At 73.8% G+C, this 17,582-nt stretch overlaps 3 protein-coding genes across 4 annotated transcripts in view; 2 read left to right on the top strand and 1 right to left on the bottom strand.

The window, feature by feature from the left end:
- LRRC61 (leucine rich repeat containing 61) overlaps window positions 1–17,582 on the top strand; it is a 275,533-nt gene that overhangs the window by 107,139 nt on the left and 150,812 nt on the right. The window lies entirely within an intron of this gene.
- On the top strand, window positions 4,652–7,637 carry CDK5 (cyclin dependent kinase 5). Of its 2 annotated transcripts, XM_088519965.1 has the most exons (12): window positions 4,652–4,739; window positions 4,815–4,903; window positions 4,972–5,039; window positions 5,811–5,871; window positions 5,940–5,996; window positions 6,095–6,190; window positions 6,301–6,375; window positions 6,723–6,819; window positions 6,889–6,958; window positions 7,101–7,161; window positions 7,225–7,305; window positions 7,484–7,637. In XM_088519965.1, exons 1-12 carry the CDS (start codon window positions 4,703–4,705, stop codon window positions 7,568–7,570), a joined length of 879 nt encoding a protein of 292 aa, XP_088376091.1. In that variant the 5' UTR covers window positions 4,652–4,702; the 3' UTR covers window positions 7,571–7,637. The 2 variants fall into 2 exon arrangements, with proteins under 2 accessions (XP_088376091.1, XP_088376092.1); XM_088519966.1 differs by lacking the exons at window positions 6,095–6,190; window positions 6,301–6,375.
- ASIC3 (acid sensing ion channel subunit 3) lies at window positions 7,957–15,698 on the bottom strand. Its single transcript, XM_088519957.1, has 11 exons — window positions 15,111–15,698; window positions 11,420–11,570; window positions 11,226–11,353; window positions 9,466–9,616; window positions 9,344–9,400; window positions 9,119–9,272; window positions 8,708–8,799; window positions 8,563–8,642; window positions 8,419–8,490; window positions 8,288–8,340; window positions 7,957–8,041 (listed from the first exon to the last, which is right to left on the bottom strand). Exons 1-11 carry the CDS (start codon window positions 15,663–15,665, stop codon window positions 7,963–7,965), a joined length of 1,572 nt encoding a protein of 523 aa, XP_088376083.1. The 5' UTR covers window positions 15,666–15,698; the 3' UTR covers window positions 7,957–7,962.

Here is a 17,582-nt window from a genome sequence, read left to right on the forward strand (position 1 = left end):
GCCAGGCTGGTGCCAAGGCGGGTCAGGCTGGTCCTGGGCACCCTGTACCAAGGTGGGTCGGGCTGGTCCCAGGCACTGGGTGCCGAGCCGGGTCAGGCTGGTCCCAGGCACCCCGTGCCAAGCGGAGCTGGGTGGCCATGGCCATGGGCCACCTCCCCGTCTCCCCACTGGTGGCACCCACAGCAGCCCTGGCGCTGGCAGCCGCAGGGACCCGATGGGACGAGCAGGCAGCTCTGCCCCCGCCGCCTTCAAACCCAGGCCCGGGTGCAGCAGGACCAGGGCCCGAGTAGAGGGTCCTGTTGCCAGTGGGCCATGCGGGGACCCCGTGCTCCACCGGCGCTGCCCCCCGGGCTCCCGCTGCCCGGCCCTAAGCGGCTCCGTGTGTTTAATCCCGGCTGCAGCCCGCGGGGATTAGGGCTGCGAACACATCTGGGATTGTTCTCCCGGGAAGCAGGGCCGGGCAGTGGCTGCCGGTGCCGCGCGGGCGGCCGAGCTCCCGGCTCCGCGGGGCCCTCTTGGCTCCCGGCGGCCCCTGGCCGGGCCCCGCTGGAAACGGTGACGCGCAGGCGGCTGCCGGCACTTCTGCTTTCCGAGCGGGCGGCTGAGTCACCGCCGGGGACGGCCGAGCAGCTGGAAGCGGCGCCCGGAAACGGCGCCCGCGAGCCCGGCCCGGGGCGGGAGCGGCCGCCCCGGCCCGCGGGAGCTGGGCCGGTTCCTGCGGGAACCGCGGGAGCCTCCCCCGGACAGGAGGGTGTTTGAGTAACTGAGCCCGACAATCCGGGACGATTAGCGGCTTCCCGGCACGGGGCCGCCCCACTGCGGCTCGGCCTGCGCCGGCCCCGGGGAGAGCATCCCGGCCCGGTTAACCTGCCGGGACCGCGGGACCCCCGTGCTCCCCCAGCAGGGTACGGGGCCGGGCCTTGTGCCCTCGTCTGCCCCATCCTGCCCCCCGGCTGCCCCTCGACGGGGCCGCAGCGCTGCCGGCGGCGGGGCTGGGCGGCCGGGCAGCCGCGCGGAGCCGGTGCCGGTGCCGCAGCCCGTTCCCGGTCCCGGGAACAGCCCCGCGCAGGCGGGCAGGGCCGGGCGCAGACCGGGGCGGCCGCCCCGCGCGCTGCCGCATTCCTGGGCCAGCCCCGGCCTGCCCGCCTCATCCCGCCTAAGACGCTTACGGGGCAGCGCGGCCGGCACCACACCCGGAGCCAGCGCCGCGGGGGCCCCGCGGGGGCCGGGGCGGCTCTGCCGGGGCCCTGCCCCGCGCCGGGGGGCCGCGGCGCTGGCACCGGCCCCGCTGCAGGGCCGGAGCGCGGCCACCCCGCGCTCTGCGCCGCGGGAGCCGCTCCCGCCCCGCGCACGCGACCCGCAGCCCGCGCGGCTTCCGAACCGAGCGGCCAGCTGGGCATCACCTGCGTGACCAGGGCATCGCGCCCACCGCCCGCTCCAGCGCCCGCTGCCCCAGGGGGCAGCGAGGAGCCCGCAGGGTGGCACGGGGCGACAGCGCGCCAGGAACGGTTGCGCCGGCGCCCCTCGACGGCTGCGTGTCCCCGCCGCCACCTCCCCGCGCCCGGAGCGAGGCCGGAGCTTCCCGGGCACGGAGCATCCCTGCGCCAAGGCGCCCGCAAACCGCTGCTGCGGGGAGGAGCCGCGGGCTGCTGGGGCCCTTCGCAAGGGGCCCGGAAGGAAGCGCTGCCCGCGCGGGGCCCTCGCGGCGGTGGCAGAGCTGCCACCGGGCTGCGGGGACGGAGCCGCGACCCGCACCGGGACAGGGCCCCGTCCGCACGGCGCCGGCCCCGGCCCTGGACCCGGCGCTAACCCCCGTTCAGCTCCTCATCCCGGACATTCCTCGGGGCTCCTGTGTGCCAGGGCGGGCGCCTAGGGGAGCCGGGTGGGCAGAGGGGCGCGCGCCAGGTCCCTGCCTCGTCCCTACCCCGCGCTGCCGCTGTCACCCGCTGCGCTCCCGCGGTGCCGCTGCCCTCACCGCGGTCTCGCGCCGCCGGCGATTTGCTCAGCCCGGCAACCCTGGAAGCCACCACCAAAAACATCCTCCCCCCGCCGCCTCCAGTGACCTCAGGACAGCCGGATCCGGGGGATGAATCACGGCGCTGCCCTGCGCAAGCCCGCGCGCGGTGCCACCGCCGCGACCCGGTGACCCGGCGGCGGGGACGCTGTGCGCGGGGGAGCCCCGGCCGCACGGATCCCACCGGGCAGCTCGTCCCGTCTCCCTGCGACGGCACTGGAGCAGCTCCGGTGTCACCCCCACAGCGGGGTCCAGTACCGGCGCCGAAGCCCCCCGCTTTCCCGCACCGGCCGGCGCTGCAGAGCGGCACCGCGACAGCCCGGAGCCCACGGGCAGCTCCCGCCGCGTCGCTCCCGGGGCCCGCGCGGGGCCGGGCGGTCCCGGCACTCACCCCACGGCGCCGCGATCCCGCTCTGCTCTCGCCAGCGCCCGCAGCGGGGCCGGGCGGCGGCGGGAGGCGAAGCGGCGCCCCGGGCCCTGCTGCCGCGGGGCCGCTCGCGCTCCCTGCCCGCGGCGCTGGCGCTGCCGGCGCTCGGCCCCGCAGGAGCTTTTATACCGGCGCGAAAGAAAAAAAGCGGCGGCGGCAGCGGGGCGCTTTGTCTCGGCAGGCCTGCAGCGGGCCACTTTATCCAAACAGAGCGCGGTGCCAAGTCCCCGGAGCGGCTCCTCCGGCAGCTCCACCTCCACGCGGCCCCGCTGGGCACGGGGCTGGCCGGGGGCGGGGGACCGTGGGACACGGGGCTGCGCAGGGACCCCGGGACACGCGATGCAGGGAACCCGGGACATGCTGCGCAGAGTTTTATTGGGACCCGGGGACACGGGGCTTAGTGGAGACCCCTGGACCCGCTGCGCAGGGACCCCGGGACATGGGGCTGAGCGGGAACCTCAGGACAGGCTGCGCAGGGACCCCGGGACATGGAGCTGAGCGGGGACCTCTGAACCCGCTGCGCAGGGACCCCGGGACATGGGGCTGAGCGGGGACCTCAGGACGGGCTGCGCAGGGACCGTGGGACACGGGGCTGCGCAGGGACCCCGGGACAGGCTGCGGGCTCTGCGGCCAGCGTGGAGCCGACCCCGTCGCGGGGCCGCGACTCCCTGCGCGGGGGCTCCGCGCTCCCCCCGTCTCCGGCGCCCCGCGGGCGGGCAGCGCGCCCGGCCCGTGGCCACCGGCTCCCCTCTAATGACAGGGCTGCGCCGGGGCTGCGGGGGCCGCCGCCAGGCTCATTATCCCCGGGAAGGGCGGCCAGGCCGCGGTTCCCAGCGTCCCCTCCCTTCCGCTGCCCCGTGGCCGGAGCCGCTCCCGCGGGGGTCGTGGGGGGGACCCGGCGGGCAGCGCAGCCCCCGGCCCCTCTCCGCACAGCTGGGACGGCGGAGCGCGGGGCCGCGCGGGGCCGCATCCCCGCAGGGACCCCAGCGAGGGGCTCGGAGCAGCGTCCTCGGGCCGGGCGCGGGGGAGGCAGGGCCGGGGCAGCCGCAGGGCGCCGTTGGGCCGGTGAAGCGGCGGGCGCTTGAAGCGGCGCAGCGACCCGAGGGCGCGCGGGCAGCGCCGGCCCCGCCGCCTCACGGGCGGCCGCTAATCGGCCCGACAGCCGCGGGGCGGGGGGGCCGCGGCAGCCGCTTCCCGCCGGGGACGGCGGCCCCGAGGGGCCGGGAAGCCGCGGGGAGGCAGCGGTCCCGCCCCGCTCCGGGCGCCGCGGAGTCGAGCCGGGGCCGCCGCCGTCCCGGCTCCCGCCCGGCCCCGCTGCGCCGCGGGACGCGGGCCTGGCACGCGGGGACCGGAGGGGGCGCCACCGGGACCGCGGCGGCCGCAGCTCCGCTCCGGGGCACCCGCCCCGCCCGTCCGGTCCCGCGGCCGCCCCGGGGAGGCCCCGCGCCGGCGGCGCCGCGACCGGAGGGCGCGGGGCGCCCGTCCCTCTCCCGCCCCGTCCCGCGCCGCTTACCGAGAGCCCCGGCGCGGCCCGCGGTCTGCGCGCGCTGCGCGGGGCGGCCCCGCGCGGCCGCCGCCCCCGCCCCGCCCGCCGCCCCCGCACCGGGCGGCACCCAGCGCGGGAACCGCCGCGACCGGACCGGACCGGACCCCCCGGCGCCGCGGCCGGGACCGGAACGGCACCGGGACCCGGCCCCGGCCGGCGCCGCCGGAGGGCAGCGGCCGCCCCGTCCTCATGGAATCCACATGGCCCCGCCTCGAGGCTCCCCCCGCCCCCGGGCGGCCGCGGGACTCGAACCCGCGGCCAACCGGGCCGTGAGGTCGGCCGGGAGCGCGGGGGCTGCCGGGAGCTGTAGTCCCCGCGGGGGGAGCCATATTGCCGGGAGCGCGGGGGCTGCCGGGAGCTGTAGTCCCCTGGGGGGGGGGTGTTCCCCGGCCTCCGGGAGCTGTGGTCTCCCGCGGGGGGAGCCATATTGCCGGTAGCGCGGGGGGCTGCCGGGAGCTGTAGTCCCCGCTCCAGGGGGGTGTTGCCCGGCCGCCGGTAGCGCGGGGGCTGCCGGGAGCTGTAGTCTCCCGCGGGGGGGCGCCATATTGCCGGGAGCGCGGGGGCTGCCGGGAGCTGTAGTCCCCGCGGCGGGGGGTGTTGCCCGGCCGCCGGTAGCGCGGGGGCTGCCGGGAGGCGCGGCCGGCGGCGCGGAGCCGGGGCCGGGGCCGGGGCCGGGGCCGGGGCCGGGGCCGGGGCCGGAGCGGAGCGCGGCGCGATGCAGAAATACGAGAAGCTGGAGAAGATCGGGGAAGGTGCGGGGGGAGCGCGGCGGGGCGGCGCGCGCGGGCGGCCGGCCGGGGGCGCCCGCGGTGACCGGCTCCCCGCAGGCACCTACGGCACCGTGTTCAAGGCCAAGAACCGCGAGACGCACGAGATCGTGGCGCTGAAGCGGGTGCGGCTGGACGACGACGACGAGGTGAGCGGCGGGCCCGGGGCGCGGCGGGGCCGTGTCCCCGCGCCCGCCTCAGCCCGCTCCCCGCGCAGGGCGTGCCCAGCTCGGCGCTGCGCGAGATCTGCCTGCTCAAGGAGCTCAAGCACAAGAACATCGTGAGGCGAGTGCGGGGGACACGGGGGGGGACGGGGGGATCGGGGAGCCCGGCAGGGAACCCAGCCCAGGGAACCACGGGAGCCCGAGGGGGATGCGAAGGACAGGGAGCCCGGTGGGGACAGGGTCCTCGGGAGGGACAGGGAGCCCAGGGGGAAACAGGGACCACGGAGGGGATGGGAGCCTGGGGGGACCCCAGGAGGGGTGGGCGCCATGGGAGGGACGGGGAGCTCTGCGGTGTGAGGGGGGACAGGGACCCTCGGGGCAGGACAGGGTCCGCCATGTCCCTGCATCCAGGGAGCCTCGGGAGGGACAGGGAGCCCTGCGGTCTGCGGGGGAACAGGGATCCTTGGGACAGGACAGGGTCCCCCATGTCCCTGCATCCAGGGAGCCTCGGGAGGGACAGGGAGCCCTGCGGTCTGAGGGGGGACAGGGATCCTTGGGACAGGGCAGGGTCCCCCTTGTCCGCAGAGCCCCAGGAGGGACGGGGAGCCCTGCGGTCTGAGGGGGGACAGGGACCCTCGGGGCAGGACAGGGTCCCCCATGTCCCTGCATCCAGGGAGCCTCGGGAGGGACAGGGAGCCCTGCGGTCTGAGGGGGGACAGGGATCCTTGGGACAGGGCAGGGTCCCCCTTGTCCGCAGAGCCCCAGGAGGGACGGGGAGCCCTGCGGTCTGCGGGGGGACAGGGACCCTCGGGGCAGGACAGGGTCCCCCGTGTCCGCGGAGCCCCGGGCGCTCCCCGCGCGTCACGTCCCCGTCCCCGTCCCCGTCCCGCAGGCTGCACGACGTGCTGCACAGCGACAAGAAGCTGACGCTCGTGTTCGAGTTCTGCGACCAGGTGAGGCCCCCGCGCCCGCGCGGCCCCGGCGCCCGCCGCGCTCTGCTCACGCGCTCCCTGCCCCCCAGGACCTCAAGAAGTACTTTGATAGCTGCAATGGGGATCTGGACCCGGAGATCGTCAAGGTGGGTCTGTGCCGGGAGCTCGGGGAGCTTCCCGTGCTGCCGCCCTCGTCCAGGACCACCGGGACGCGTCCTGCTCACGGCTGCGCTCTCCTCTTCAGTCCTTCATGTACCAGTTGCTGAAGGGCCTCGCGTTCTGCCACAGCCGCAACGTCCTGCACCGCGACCTCAAGCCGCAGAACCTGCTCATTAACAGGGTGCGCGAGGCGCGGCGGGCACGGACGCAGCTCCTGCCTCTGCCCGTGTCACCGGCCCCGGGGCGCGCGGGGCTGCAGGGGCTCAGCCGCTCGTGCCGCTTTCTCTGCAGAACGGGGAGCTCAAGCTGGCCGACTTCGGCCTGGCCCGGGCCTTTGGCATCCCGGTGCGCTGCTACTCCGCAGAGGTGAGCGGGGAGCCGGGGCACGCGGAGCGGTGTGGAGCGGCGGGGAGCACTGGGGAGCACCGGGGAGCAGTGGGGAGCTGTGGGGAGCACCAAGAAGCCGCAGGGAGATGCAGGGAGCACTGGGGAGCAGCGGAGAGCTGCAAGGGTGTCCGGGGAGCTGCAGGGAGCACCGGGGAGCTGTGGGGAGCTGCAGGGAGCTATGGGGATCACCGAGGAGCAGCGGCCCCGCTCCTCGCAGCACCCGTAGTGCCCGGGGCCTCCCGCCCCGCGCTGTGCTCCGCGCGGCCGGGCCGAGCGCACGGCAGGGCGAGCGCACGCGGAGCGGCGGCCTCGCTGTCCCTGTGCAGGTGGTCACGCTGTGGTACCGGCCCCCGGACGTGCTGTTCGGCGCCAAGCTCTACTCCACCTCCATAGACATGTGGTCGGCGGGCTGCATCTTTGCAGGTAGCCGCGCCGGGCGGCGCGGGGGCCGGGCGCTGCGCGGCCCCGGGCTCATCCCACCCCTTCCCGCAGAGCTGGCGAACGCCGGGCGGCCCCTGTTCCCGGGGAACGACGTGGACGACCAGCTCAAGAGGATTTTCCGGTATCCTTTGGGTTTGGGTCTGCGCTGGGAAGGGGCTGCTCCCTCCTGCTCCTGCTGCAGGGCAGGGGGCTGGGGGGCTCCTGGGGGGCTTTGGGGCTGCTCCACGGGGCTGCAGCCGTGGCCCTTGACCGCCCCGCGCCAGGCTGCTGGGGACCCCCACGGAGGAGCAGTGGCCGGCGATGGCCAAGCTGCCCGACTACAAGGTGAGGGGCGGCGGGGGCGGGCGCGGGGGGCCCTCCCCGGGCCTCACGGCTGCCTCTCCGCAGCCCTACCCCATGTACCCGGCCACCACGTCGCTGGTGAACGTGGTGCCCAAGCTGAACGCCACGGGCCGCGACCTGCTGCAGGTGAGCGCCGCTCCGCTCCGCACGGAGCGAGGGAGCGAGTGCCCAGGTTACCCGGGCAGGAGCCTCCTCTGCCCGCGGCGCCCGGGCGGCCGCGCGTCCCGGCTCGGGGCGCCCCGAGGCCGAGGGGAGGGCGCCGGTTCCCCGGCCCCGTCGCCCTGAGCGCCCGTCCGCGCCGCAGAACCTGCTCAAGTGCAACCCGGTGCAGCGCATCTCGGCGGAGGAGGCTCTGCAGCACCCCTACTTCACGGACTTCTGCCCGCCCTAGGCCCGCGCGGCGGCCGGGGCGCCCGGCACCGCGGCCCTTCCCGCTATTTATTAGGTTTTTAACCCGGCGCGGCCGGCCCGGCTCCCTCCCTGGGCCCCGGGCGCCGCGGGAGGCTCCTGTCCCCGCGGGGCGGCCCCGGGGCCCGTCCGGCGTCGGGGCGCCCCGTGTTTTGTACCGCGCTCCTGTACGTGGGTGAATGTGCGTCCCGGGCGCCTCCATAAAGAGCTTCCCCCCGCGCGTGTGTCCTCGTCCCTGCGCGCGGCCCCAGGAGGCAGCAGCAGCACAGAGCGGGTGTCGGGAGGCTCTTTAATGGCGGGGGCACAAGCGGCGCATGCGGGGTCTGCCGGGGCGGCCGCCGGCGCCGCCCTCAGCGCGAGGGCTCCTCGCGGGGTCTAGAGGCGGGTGACGAGGTAGCAGGTTCGGGGCGACGCCGCGGCCGCGCGCGGGGCCGCGCGGGGGGTGCCGGGCGCCCTGCGGGGGTAGCGGCGTCGGGGGCGCCCGGGCTGGCGCGGTGCCCGCCGCCCCCCCGGCCACGTTGTCACCGCGTCCCCGGGGGGGTCCCCGCCACCTCCCCCGGATCCCCCGGGGCGGGATGGGCCATGGGGAGCGATGCATGAGGATGGGCGCGGAGCCGGCGGTCCCGGGATGATGCTGGAGAAGCCTGGGATGGAGGGGCCCCCCCCGGCTCCCGCCGCCCCTGCCCGGCGGGGTCTCTACCTGGGCCCCGGCGGGAGCGGCAGCGCGGGGCTGCCCGGCACGGCAGGATGCTCCTGGCGAGAGACGCAATGAGGCCGCGCGGCGGGTGGGGTGGCGGGGGGCGCGGGGCCGCGCGGGGCCGCGCCGCTCACCAGGGCGCTGCCGTCGCCGCGCTGGCTCCTCCGCCTGTCCTTGTAGAGGCCGAGCAGTTTGTCCCGGAACACCTGGGGCGGGCGGGACGGGCCAGGCTGAGCGCGGGCGGCGGGGAGGACCCGACCGGCCGCGGCGCCGCTCACCTCGTACAGGTAGTCGAAGATCTCCAGGATGGTGAGGAGGCTGGCGCCGATGAACAGCCCCATCTGGCCGCCGATGTCACCTGCGGCGGCGGCCGCGTCACGGGCCGGCTCCCCCTGTCCCCGTCCCCGTCCCCGCCACACTCACCCAGCAGCCCTGCCACCTCGTACGCCTTCTTCTGCTCGATGGTCTCGTAGTTCAGGGCTTCGAAGAAGATGTCCAGGACCAGCACGTTCTCCCTGGGTGGCGCAGGAGGACACGGGACAGCGGGCGCGTGTTGCCCGTGGAGGAGCGGGCGCCATCCCCGCGGGTGAGTGCCAGCTTACTCTGGGGATGGGGACGCCGGGGGGACACGGGACGAGCGCTCAGGGCTCTGCCGCACACTGCCATGCTGCCCAGGGCCGTGCTGAGCTGCGCCATGCAGTGCCAGGCCATGCCAGACTGCAGCACCAAGCCATGCCAGGCCGTGCCAGGCCACACCAGATGGTGCCAAGCTGTGCCAGGCCATGCCAGGATGCACCGAGCCGCGGCAGGCCGCGCCGCCGGTGCCGCACTCACGCGATGTACTGCTCCGTCTTGTTGAACTTCTTGGCCAGGTACTTGGCGGACGCCTTGCTGGGGATCTTCACCATGGAGAGCTCCTTGCCGTAGCGCACCATGTCGCAGGGCGTGCGGCACGCGCAGTACTCGCTGTCCTTCTTCACCAGGAAGTCTGCGGCGGGGGGCACCGCGCTGGCACGGCGCAGCCCCGGCCCCCCGCGGCCCCGCGGCCCCGCTACGTACCCAGCGCGGGGTCCGCGCACTCCTTGTACTGCTCCGGGGTGCAGACGTTGGCGTTGCCTGCGGGAGGGGGTCCCGGTCACACGGGCGCTGGGCGCCCCGGCCCCCCCGGTATCCCCCCTCACCCGGCATGTGCACCATGCGGCAGTTGCAGTTCTCGGCCAGGTAGCGGGTCTCGCAGTCGAGGCGGCAGGCGGTGATGCTGTAGTTGGTGAAGAAGTCGGACTCGATGGGGGTGGCCTTGCAGTCCCCCCAGGGCGGCGGGAGGTACACCAGCTGCCGCCCCGCTGGCTAAGGAAAACTCGCAGCGCCGGCGCTGCGCGCGGCTCCGCACGGCGCAGGGCACCGCGCGGCGTCGGGCACCGGGCACCGCGCCGCATGGGGCACCGGGAGCGACGTGGCACAGGGCACCGCGCAGTGTTGGACATCAGGAATGACGTGGCACAGGGCACCGCATAGTGTTGGACATCAGGCACCGCGCTGCATGGGGCACCGGGAACGATGTGGCACAGGGCACCGCACAGTGTTGGACATCAGGAATGACATGGCACATGGGGCACCATGCAGTGTCAGGCATCAGGCACCGCGCCACATGGAGCATCGGGACTGACATGGCACAGGGCACCGTGTAGCATAGGGCACCGGGAATGACATGGCACAAGGCACCATGTAGCACAGGGCACCAAGAATGCCAGGGCACCGCACAGTGTTGGGCATTGGGCACCATGCAGCATAGGGCACTGGGAATGGCATAGCATGGGGCACTGTGCAGCATGGGAGCACTGGGCACTATGTGGCATGGGGCACCACAGGGCATGGGACACCTGGCACAGCGCAGCATGGGGACACCAGGCACCATGCGGCATCAAGGACCTCGCGGCAGGGGGCACTGGACACCATGTGGCACGGGGCGCTGCGCCACATGGGACACTGGGCACTGCACAGCACAGGGACGCTGGGCACTATGTGGCATGGGGACAGCGGGTGCTGCATGGTATAGGGGACTGGGCAGCACATAGCGGTGACACCAGCACGGGCACAGCAAAGGTATGCAGGGCACAGGCATGGCAGTGCAAACACGGGCACTGGTGCTCCCTGTGTGCCTGTGGGTCCCCATGCACCACAGCAGGTCCCCATGCACCACGGTGGGTCCCTGTGCAGCGTGGTGGGTCCCTGAGCACCGCAGTGCGTCCCTGAGCACCACAGCAGGTCCCTGCACACTACAGTGGGTCCCTGCGCACCACAGTGGGTCCCTGTGCATCATTGTTGGTCCCTGTGCACCACAGTGGGTCCCTGCGCATCCTTGTTGGTCCCTGTGCCCTACAGTGGGTCCCTGTGCACCACGGTGGGTCCCTGCACCCACATGCAGGCTCGGCTCCCTCCACCGCCCGGCCCTGCCGTGCTGGCACACGTGGGACTCCCACTGCAGGCCCCTAAATTTAGCGTCCGGCTGCTCGGCAGGAGCCGCCCCTGTCGCCGTCTGCTCGGCAGGAGGCTGATGGTGGGGGCGGCTGCCGGCACAGGGCCCCGGAGCCGCGGCTGCCCGGCGGCTGCGATGCAGGGGTGGATATGCAGGATGCGAGGGAGAGGGCAGGATGAGGGGTGCGATGCAGGGGGTGATGCAGGGGATGATGCAGGATGCGATGCAGAGGGCAGGATGAAGGGCGCGATGCAGGGGATGATGCAGGATAGGATGCAGAGGGCAGGATGCAGGGGGTGATGCAGGGTAGGATGCAGAGGGCAGGATGCAGGGTGCGATGCAGGGTGGGCACACGGAGTGGCTGCAGGGCGGGATGCAGGGGCCAGGCACAGGGCGCGATGCGCAGGGCAGCCCCAGGCCTGGCCGCCCCGTGCCGGGTGGCCCTGGGAGCCGGTGGCCGGATACCCGCTGCTGCTGGCAGGACACGAAGGTCTGGAAGCCGGGCGCCACGCCGAAGCCCAGCTGGTCGATGAAGGGCGGCTCCTCCTGGCTGTGGATCTGCACCTTCACGCCGGCCTCGTAGGACGTCTCGTCTGCAAGGGACGTCTCGTGAGCGCGGGACGGGGCGCGCGGCGCGGGGCGGCAGGGCTGCGGCTCACCCGTGTCTCCCCACACGGGCAGATATTCCTCCTGCTGGATGTTGAGCATGAGCTCCAGGCCGTTCCCCGCGCCGCCCTGCAGCGTGGTCAGCAGCTCGGTGCCCGGCTCCCCCGAGTTGAACGTGTAGCACTTGCCCAGACGCGTGAAGATCTGCGGGCGGCACCGCGGCCTCAGCGCCCGCCGGGACCGGGGCCGGGGCCGCAGCCACCCCCGTGGCCACCGAGCAGAGCCGCAGGGACCAGGGCAGCACCCGGCACCCAGGGCCACACCGACCTGCTGCCCCATGCGGACCAGGGAACGTTCCCTGTGTCCCATAGGGACCCAGTGCAGGATTCCCGTGCAAGATCCCAGTGCCCTGTATGGCCCCAGTGCCCCGTGGGGACCCAGTGCGGGATCCCAGTGTCCCACTCAGCTCCAGCACAGGATCCCACCCCCGCAGTGCATGACCCCAGTGCCCCGTCCAGCCCCTGTGCAGGATCCCAGTGTCCCATGTGGTCACAGTGCAGGATTCCAGTGCTCCAGTGCAGGATCCCGTTGTTCCAGTGCAGGACCCCAGTGCCCACAGCTGCCCCAGTCAGTGCAGGACCCCAGGGCTCCTTCCAGCCCCAGTGCAGGATCCCGGTGCCCCACTTGGCCCCAGTGCAGCTGGGGCTGCAGCTCACGGCTCCCTGGGTCCTAGAGCGTCGTCCCCGTCTCTGCCCGGTCCCTGTGCAGCTCAGGCATCCAGGGCCCTGGCTGGCACCCGCTTGGCACCGAGCAGGGACCATCCACCTGGCATCCTGAGGGACCCACGATTCCCCCTTGGATGCGGGGGATGTTTCCCCCGCACTGGGTGCCCCGGCCCCTTGCCAGCATCGCCGCAGCCCCACGGCCCTGCAGGGACAAGGCGGCCGCAGGAGCCACCCGGGAGCTGCACGGAGCTGCCCGGGGCTCGGGCAGTGAGGGGCGGGCAGGGGCTGTGTCTGCTCCGGGCCCCGAGACCGGCAGCCTGCGCAGCCCCGCGGGCCCCGCCGAGCCCCGAGGCCTGCCCGGGGGGAGCCCCGTGGAGCGCGGACACGGGATGGGGACGGGGACACCGGGATGGGGACAGGGACACCGGGATAGGGGCGGGGACACCGTGTGTCCTGCCCGGGGGGAGCCCCGTGGAGCGCAGACACTGGGATGGGGACAGGGACACCGGGATGGGGACAGGGACACCGGGATGGGGGCGGGGACACCGTGTGTCCTGCCCGGGTAGAGCCCCGTGGAGCTCGGACACCGGGATTGGGGGGGGGGGGGACACGGGAAAGGGGCAGCGACACCGTGTGTCCTGTCCGGGCGGAGCCCCATGGAGCGTGGACCCCGGGATGGGGACGGGGACACCGGGATGGGGGCGGGGACACCATGTGTCCTGCCTGGGTAGAGCCCCGTGGAGCGCGGACATGGGAATGGGGACAGGGACACCGGGATGGGGACGGGGACGCTGCGTGTCCTGCCCGGGCAGGGGTCCCCGCGGGGCTCGGAGCCCGGGGTGGCCCCGCCAGGCGCCCGGCACTGGCGGCGCTGACGTCCCGGGGCCGCGGGCCCGGCCGGGCCGGTGCAGCAGCACGTGCGGCCGGGCCGGGAGGAAGCGCCGGTACCGGCTCCCGCGGGCGCTGCCGGCTGCTGCTGAGGACGGCTCGGGTTTCGGGGCCGCGGGCGCTGGCGCCAGGCTGTGCCTGGGGACTGCGGGGACACGCGGGGACACGCGGCAGGCGGGGGGTGGCACTCGCGGTCACTGCGGAGCAGGGACCCCCCCGCCACGGCCGGCGGCCCCGGGTCCCTGTGCAGCCCCGAGTGACCCGCGGGGAAGGGGCGGGGGGGCCTGGGGACGGATCCCGTCCCGCCGGAGCGGGGTGGGGGGGGCGCTGCTGTGGCAACCGGCTGCTCCAAAATGGGGAGCCATTGCCATGGCAACCGGCTGCCCAGCAGGAGGCGAGGGGGAGAGGCGCCATGGCAACCGGCTGCCCGGCCCGCGGGGGGACAAGGACCGGAACCCCCGGGCCTGCGAGTGGGGACACCCCGACCTGAACCATGGGAGACCTCTGACCTGAACCATGGGAGACCGCTGACCTGCACCGTGGAACACCCCAACCTGCACCATGGAACACCCCAACCTGCACCACAGGGACACCCTGACCTGCACCATGGGACACCCCAACCTGCATCCCTGGGCCTGCATGTGGGTACACCCTGACCTGTACCGTGGGGATACCCCGACCTGCACCCCCAGACCTGTGCATGGGAACACCCCAACCTGCACTGTGGGGACACCCCAATCTGTACCATGGGGACACCCCAACCTGCACCGTGGGGACATCCTGGCCCTGCACCCCAGGACCTCTCACATCTGCACCCCAAGGGCCTCTTGATCCCACACCTTGCACCTCCTGCAGCAAGGGGACACCCTGGTCCTGCCCCATGGGGACATCCCTGCACCCTGGAGCCTCTTGCCCTCTTGGCTCTGCTCCCCGCAGCCCCCAGCCCTGGGCACGGCTGCAGCCCCCGGCCCGGGGCAGGGAGCCCTGCACAGCTGCAGCCCTGCGCCCGCATGGCAGGGGCTGGTGCCGGGAGCTGCAGCAGCCCCGCAGCACGCGGCTGAGCGCAGCCTGCGCCGGCACCGCCGGCCCAGCGCACCCGGCTCGTGTGCTCCCGGCGCTGCAGTCCAGAACCCCCGCGGCCCGCAGGAAGGTGCCGCATGTCCCGCGGGGCACGTGCCAGCCCCACGTGCCGGCATCCCCAGGGACGTCCTCAGCCCCGGGCCCGGGAAATGCTGCCTTTGGGGAGCCCTGAGCCCCGCATGGGAGAAACCCTGCACGCAAGCTCTGCAGCCCCCAATGGCTCTGCAGCCCCCCAATGGCTCTGCAGCCCCAAGTGGCTCTGCAGCCCCAGGTGGCTCTGCAGCCCACGGGCGCCGCTGCCTCGTCCTGTCACAGAGGCAGCACCGGGGGGAACGTCTCCTCCGCGAGGCCGGGCCGGGCTGCAGAGACCCGGCTGGGAGGAACGTCAGATCCAAACCCACCCCGTTGCGAGCAGCACCGCGCTGATCCCGCTGCTGCTCGGGTCGTGAGCGCGTGCTCATGGGAGCTGTGCTGAGGGGCCATGGGCAGGTGTGACACCCAAGGAGCACGATGTGTCTCCAGAATGTCCCTCTGCATGGCCGAGCCCTGGCCACCCTGTGGAACTGCAGTGCAGTATGGCATGGCATGGCATGGCACGGTATGGTACAGCATGACATGGCATAGTGCAGCATGGAATGGCACAGCACAGTGCAATACGGCATGGCATGGCATGGCATGGCACAGCATGACATGGCATGGTACAGCACAGCATGGCACAGTGCATCATGGCATGGCATGGTACAGTGCAACACAGCATGGCATGGCACAGCATAGCACGGCATGGCATGGCACAGCATGACATGGCATGGCACGACGCAGCGTGGCACAGCAAGATGCAGCACGACATGGTTCAGCATAGCACGGCATGGCATGGCACAGCACGACATGGCATGGCACGACGCAGCGTGGCACAGCAAGATGCAGCACGACATGGTTCAGCATGGCATGGTACAGCAGGACATGGCCCGGCACGGTGCACCATGCCCTGGCACAGCTGCTCCGGCTCGGTGCCCATCCGGGGGCTCCGGCTGGCCGGGCGGGCGGCACTCACCACGGTGAAGTTGCGGGCGGTGCAGTTGGCGCCGCGGAAGGAGCACTGCAGCAGCATGTCGGCCAGGTCGTGGCCCGTGCGGTTGTAGAACTCGGCCATGCTGAAGGGCTTCGCCTTGAAGTTCTTGAAGTTGGCCTTGTCGCGCAGCGCCGCCAGCACCTCGGGCTCGGCCAGCTGCGGGTTGCTGATCTCGTAGCGGTCGTTGAGCAGCGCCAGCAGCTCGCCCACGTGGTACATGTCGTTGCGGGTGATCTTGGAGAAGCGGAACTCGTTGAGGTTGCAGATGGTGATGGCCGGGAAGGTGAGGTTGGGCACGGCCACCTCGTCCAGCTTGGTGACGTGGGGGTAGGTGAGGAAGTAGGCGACGCGCTCGGCGCACACGAGCAGCAGCAGCCCCAGCGAGCCCAGGAAGAAGAGGCTCCAGAGCACGCGGCGCAGCGACACGGCGCCGTACGCGAAGATGTGGCTGATGCCGTGCAGCGACGAGCTCGTGGCGAACGCCTGCAGGCTGGAGGGCGGCTCGGGCTCCCCGCCGCCCGCCGGGCCGCCCCTCATGGCGCCGCGGGCGCCGCCTCAGCCCCCGCGGCCCGGGCCCCGCGCCCGCCGCCCATCGCCGCCCGCCCGCCCGCGGAGCCGCCGCCGCTGCGGAGCCCGAGACGGAGCCGCCGCCCGCGGCGCCGCTGGAGCCGGAGCCGCCGCCGCTGCTGGAGCCGGAGCCGCCGCTGGAGCCGGAGCCGCCGCTGGAGCCGGAGCCGGAGCCGCCGCTGGAGCCGGAGCCGCCGCCGCAGGAACCGGAGCCGGCGCCGCCCGCGGCGCTGCTGGAGCCGGAGCCGGAGCCGGCGCCGCCGCCCCCGGGCCGTGTCGCGCCGGCAGCGGCCGCTCGCGCTCCGCGGCTCCGCCACCGCCCCCCGCGCCGCCCCCCGCGCCGCCCCGCGCCGCCCCCGCCCGTTACCCCCCCCGGCACCCCCCGGTCCGGGTCGTGTCTGCAGCCCCTGCGCCCCCGCCCCAGCCGCGGTGCCCCGCGCTGTCCCCGCTCCCACCGGTGCTCCCCGCTCCCGCGGCGCCGGTGCGGGCGGCGCGGGGCTCCAGGGGTTCCCGGCACCGGGGGGCCCCACGGGCACCGGCGCAGCCCGAGGCGGGGGCAGCCGCTGTGAGCGGCCCCGGTGCCGAAAACGGGCTCGGAGACGGGGGCGCGGCGGGGCCGGGAGCTGCGGGGGGACGGGGACAGCTGCACCTCTGAGCCCAGCAATGGGGACAGCGGGAATGGGGGAACAGCCGGGAATGGGAATCGCTGAGTGTGGGAAATGCCCGGGAACAGGGGGAACAGGCTAGAATGGGGAACGGCCGGGAACTGAGAGCAGACGGGAATAGGAAACGGCCAGGAATGAGTGCAGGGAACAGCCTGGAATTGAGGGGAACGTCGGGAACAGGGGACAGGAAGAGAGAACGGCTGAGAACGGGGAGACAGTACAGAAGTGGCAGAATGTCCTAAAATAGGGGACAGCTGGGAACAGGGGAATGGCCTGGAATGGGGAAAACGGCCTGGAATGTAGAATGACTGGGAAGGAGCAATGTCGAGGGATGGGGAAGAGCCTGGAGCAGGGGAACGGCCTGGAAAGGGGCAATGGCTGGAAACGGGGGAATGTCCGGGAACAGGGAAGGACGGAGGCGGGAGCAGCGCTCACGGCCAGGCACGTGGTGGGGACACAGCACTGGGGACACGAAACGGGGGCCTCGGCGCAGGGCACGTGGCGCTGGGGACACGGCCGTGGGATCACGGAACTGGGGACCCGGCCGTGGGGACCCGGCACGGGGGACCCGGCGCCCGCCCCGTCCTGTCCCCGCAGCCGCCCCGGGCCCGCGCTGGCCCCGCCCCCAACCCCCCCGTCCCGAGGCCCCGCCCACAGAGCGCACGCGCCCCGCCCCCGCCATAACCCCGCCCAGCTCCCCACAGGCCCCACCCCCAGGGCGCTGACCCCGCCCCCAGCACGCGGCCCGGGGCCTGCCGGGAGCGGAAGGGCGGCCGTCCCGGCATGCCGCGCGGCCTGCCCGCCCCGCCCCCAACGCGGGGCGTGTCTCCATGGCAACGACCCGCTTCCGATCTCCATGGCAACGGCCCCGCTTGAACCACCCATCTCCACGGCAACAGGTCCTGCATGGACCACCCATCTCCATGGCAACACACCCTTCTACCACCCATCTCCATGGCAACAGCCCTACTTGTACAACCCATCTCCATGGCAAATGGCCCCCCTTCTACCACCCATCTCCATGGCAACAGCCCTACTTGTACAACCCATCTCCATGGCAAACATTCCCCCTTCCACCACCCATCTCCATGGCAACAGCCACACTTGTACAACCCATCTCCACGCCAACAGCCCTGCTTGTATCACCCCTCTCCGTAGCAACAGCCCCTGCATGTACCACCCCACAGCAACAACCCTGCTTGTTCCAGCCATCTCCTTGGCA

The sequence above is a fragment of the Tinamus guttatus genome, unplaced genomic scaffold (genome assembly GCF_059628265.1).
Source record: "Tinamus guttatus ecotype Peru unplaced genomic scaffold, ASM5962826v1 Tinamus_guttatus_pri_ptg000078l, whole genome shotgun sequence".
Taxonomy (NCBI): Eukaryota; Metazoa; Chordata; class Aves; order Tinamiformes; family Tinamidae; genus Tinamus; species Tinamus guttatus.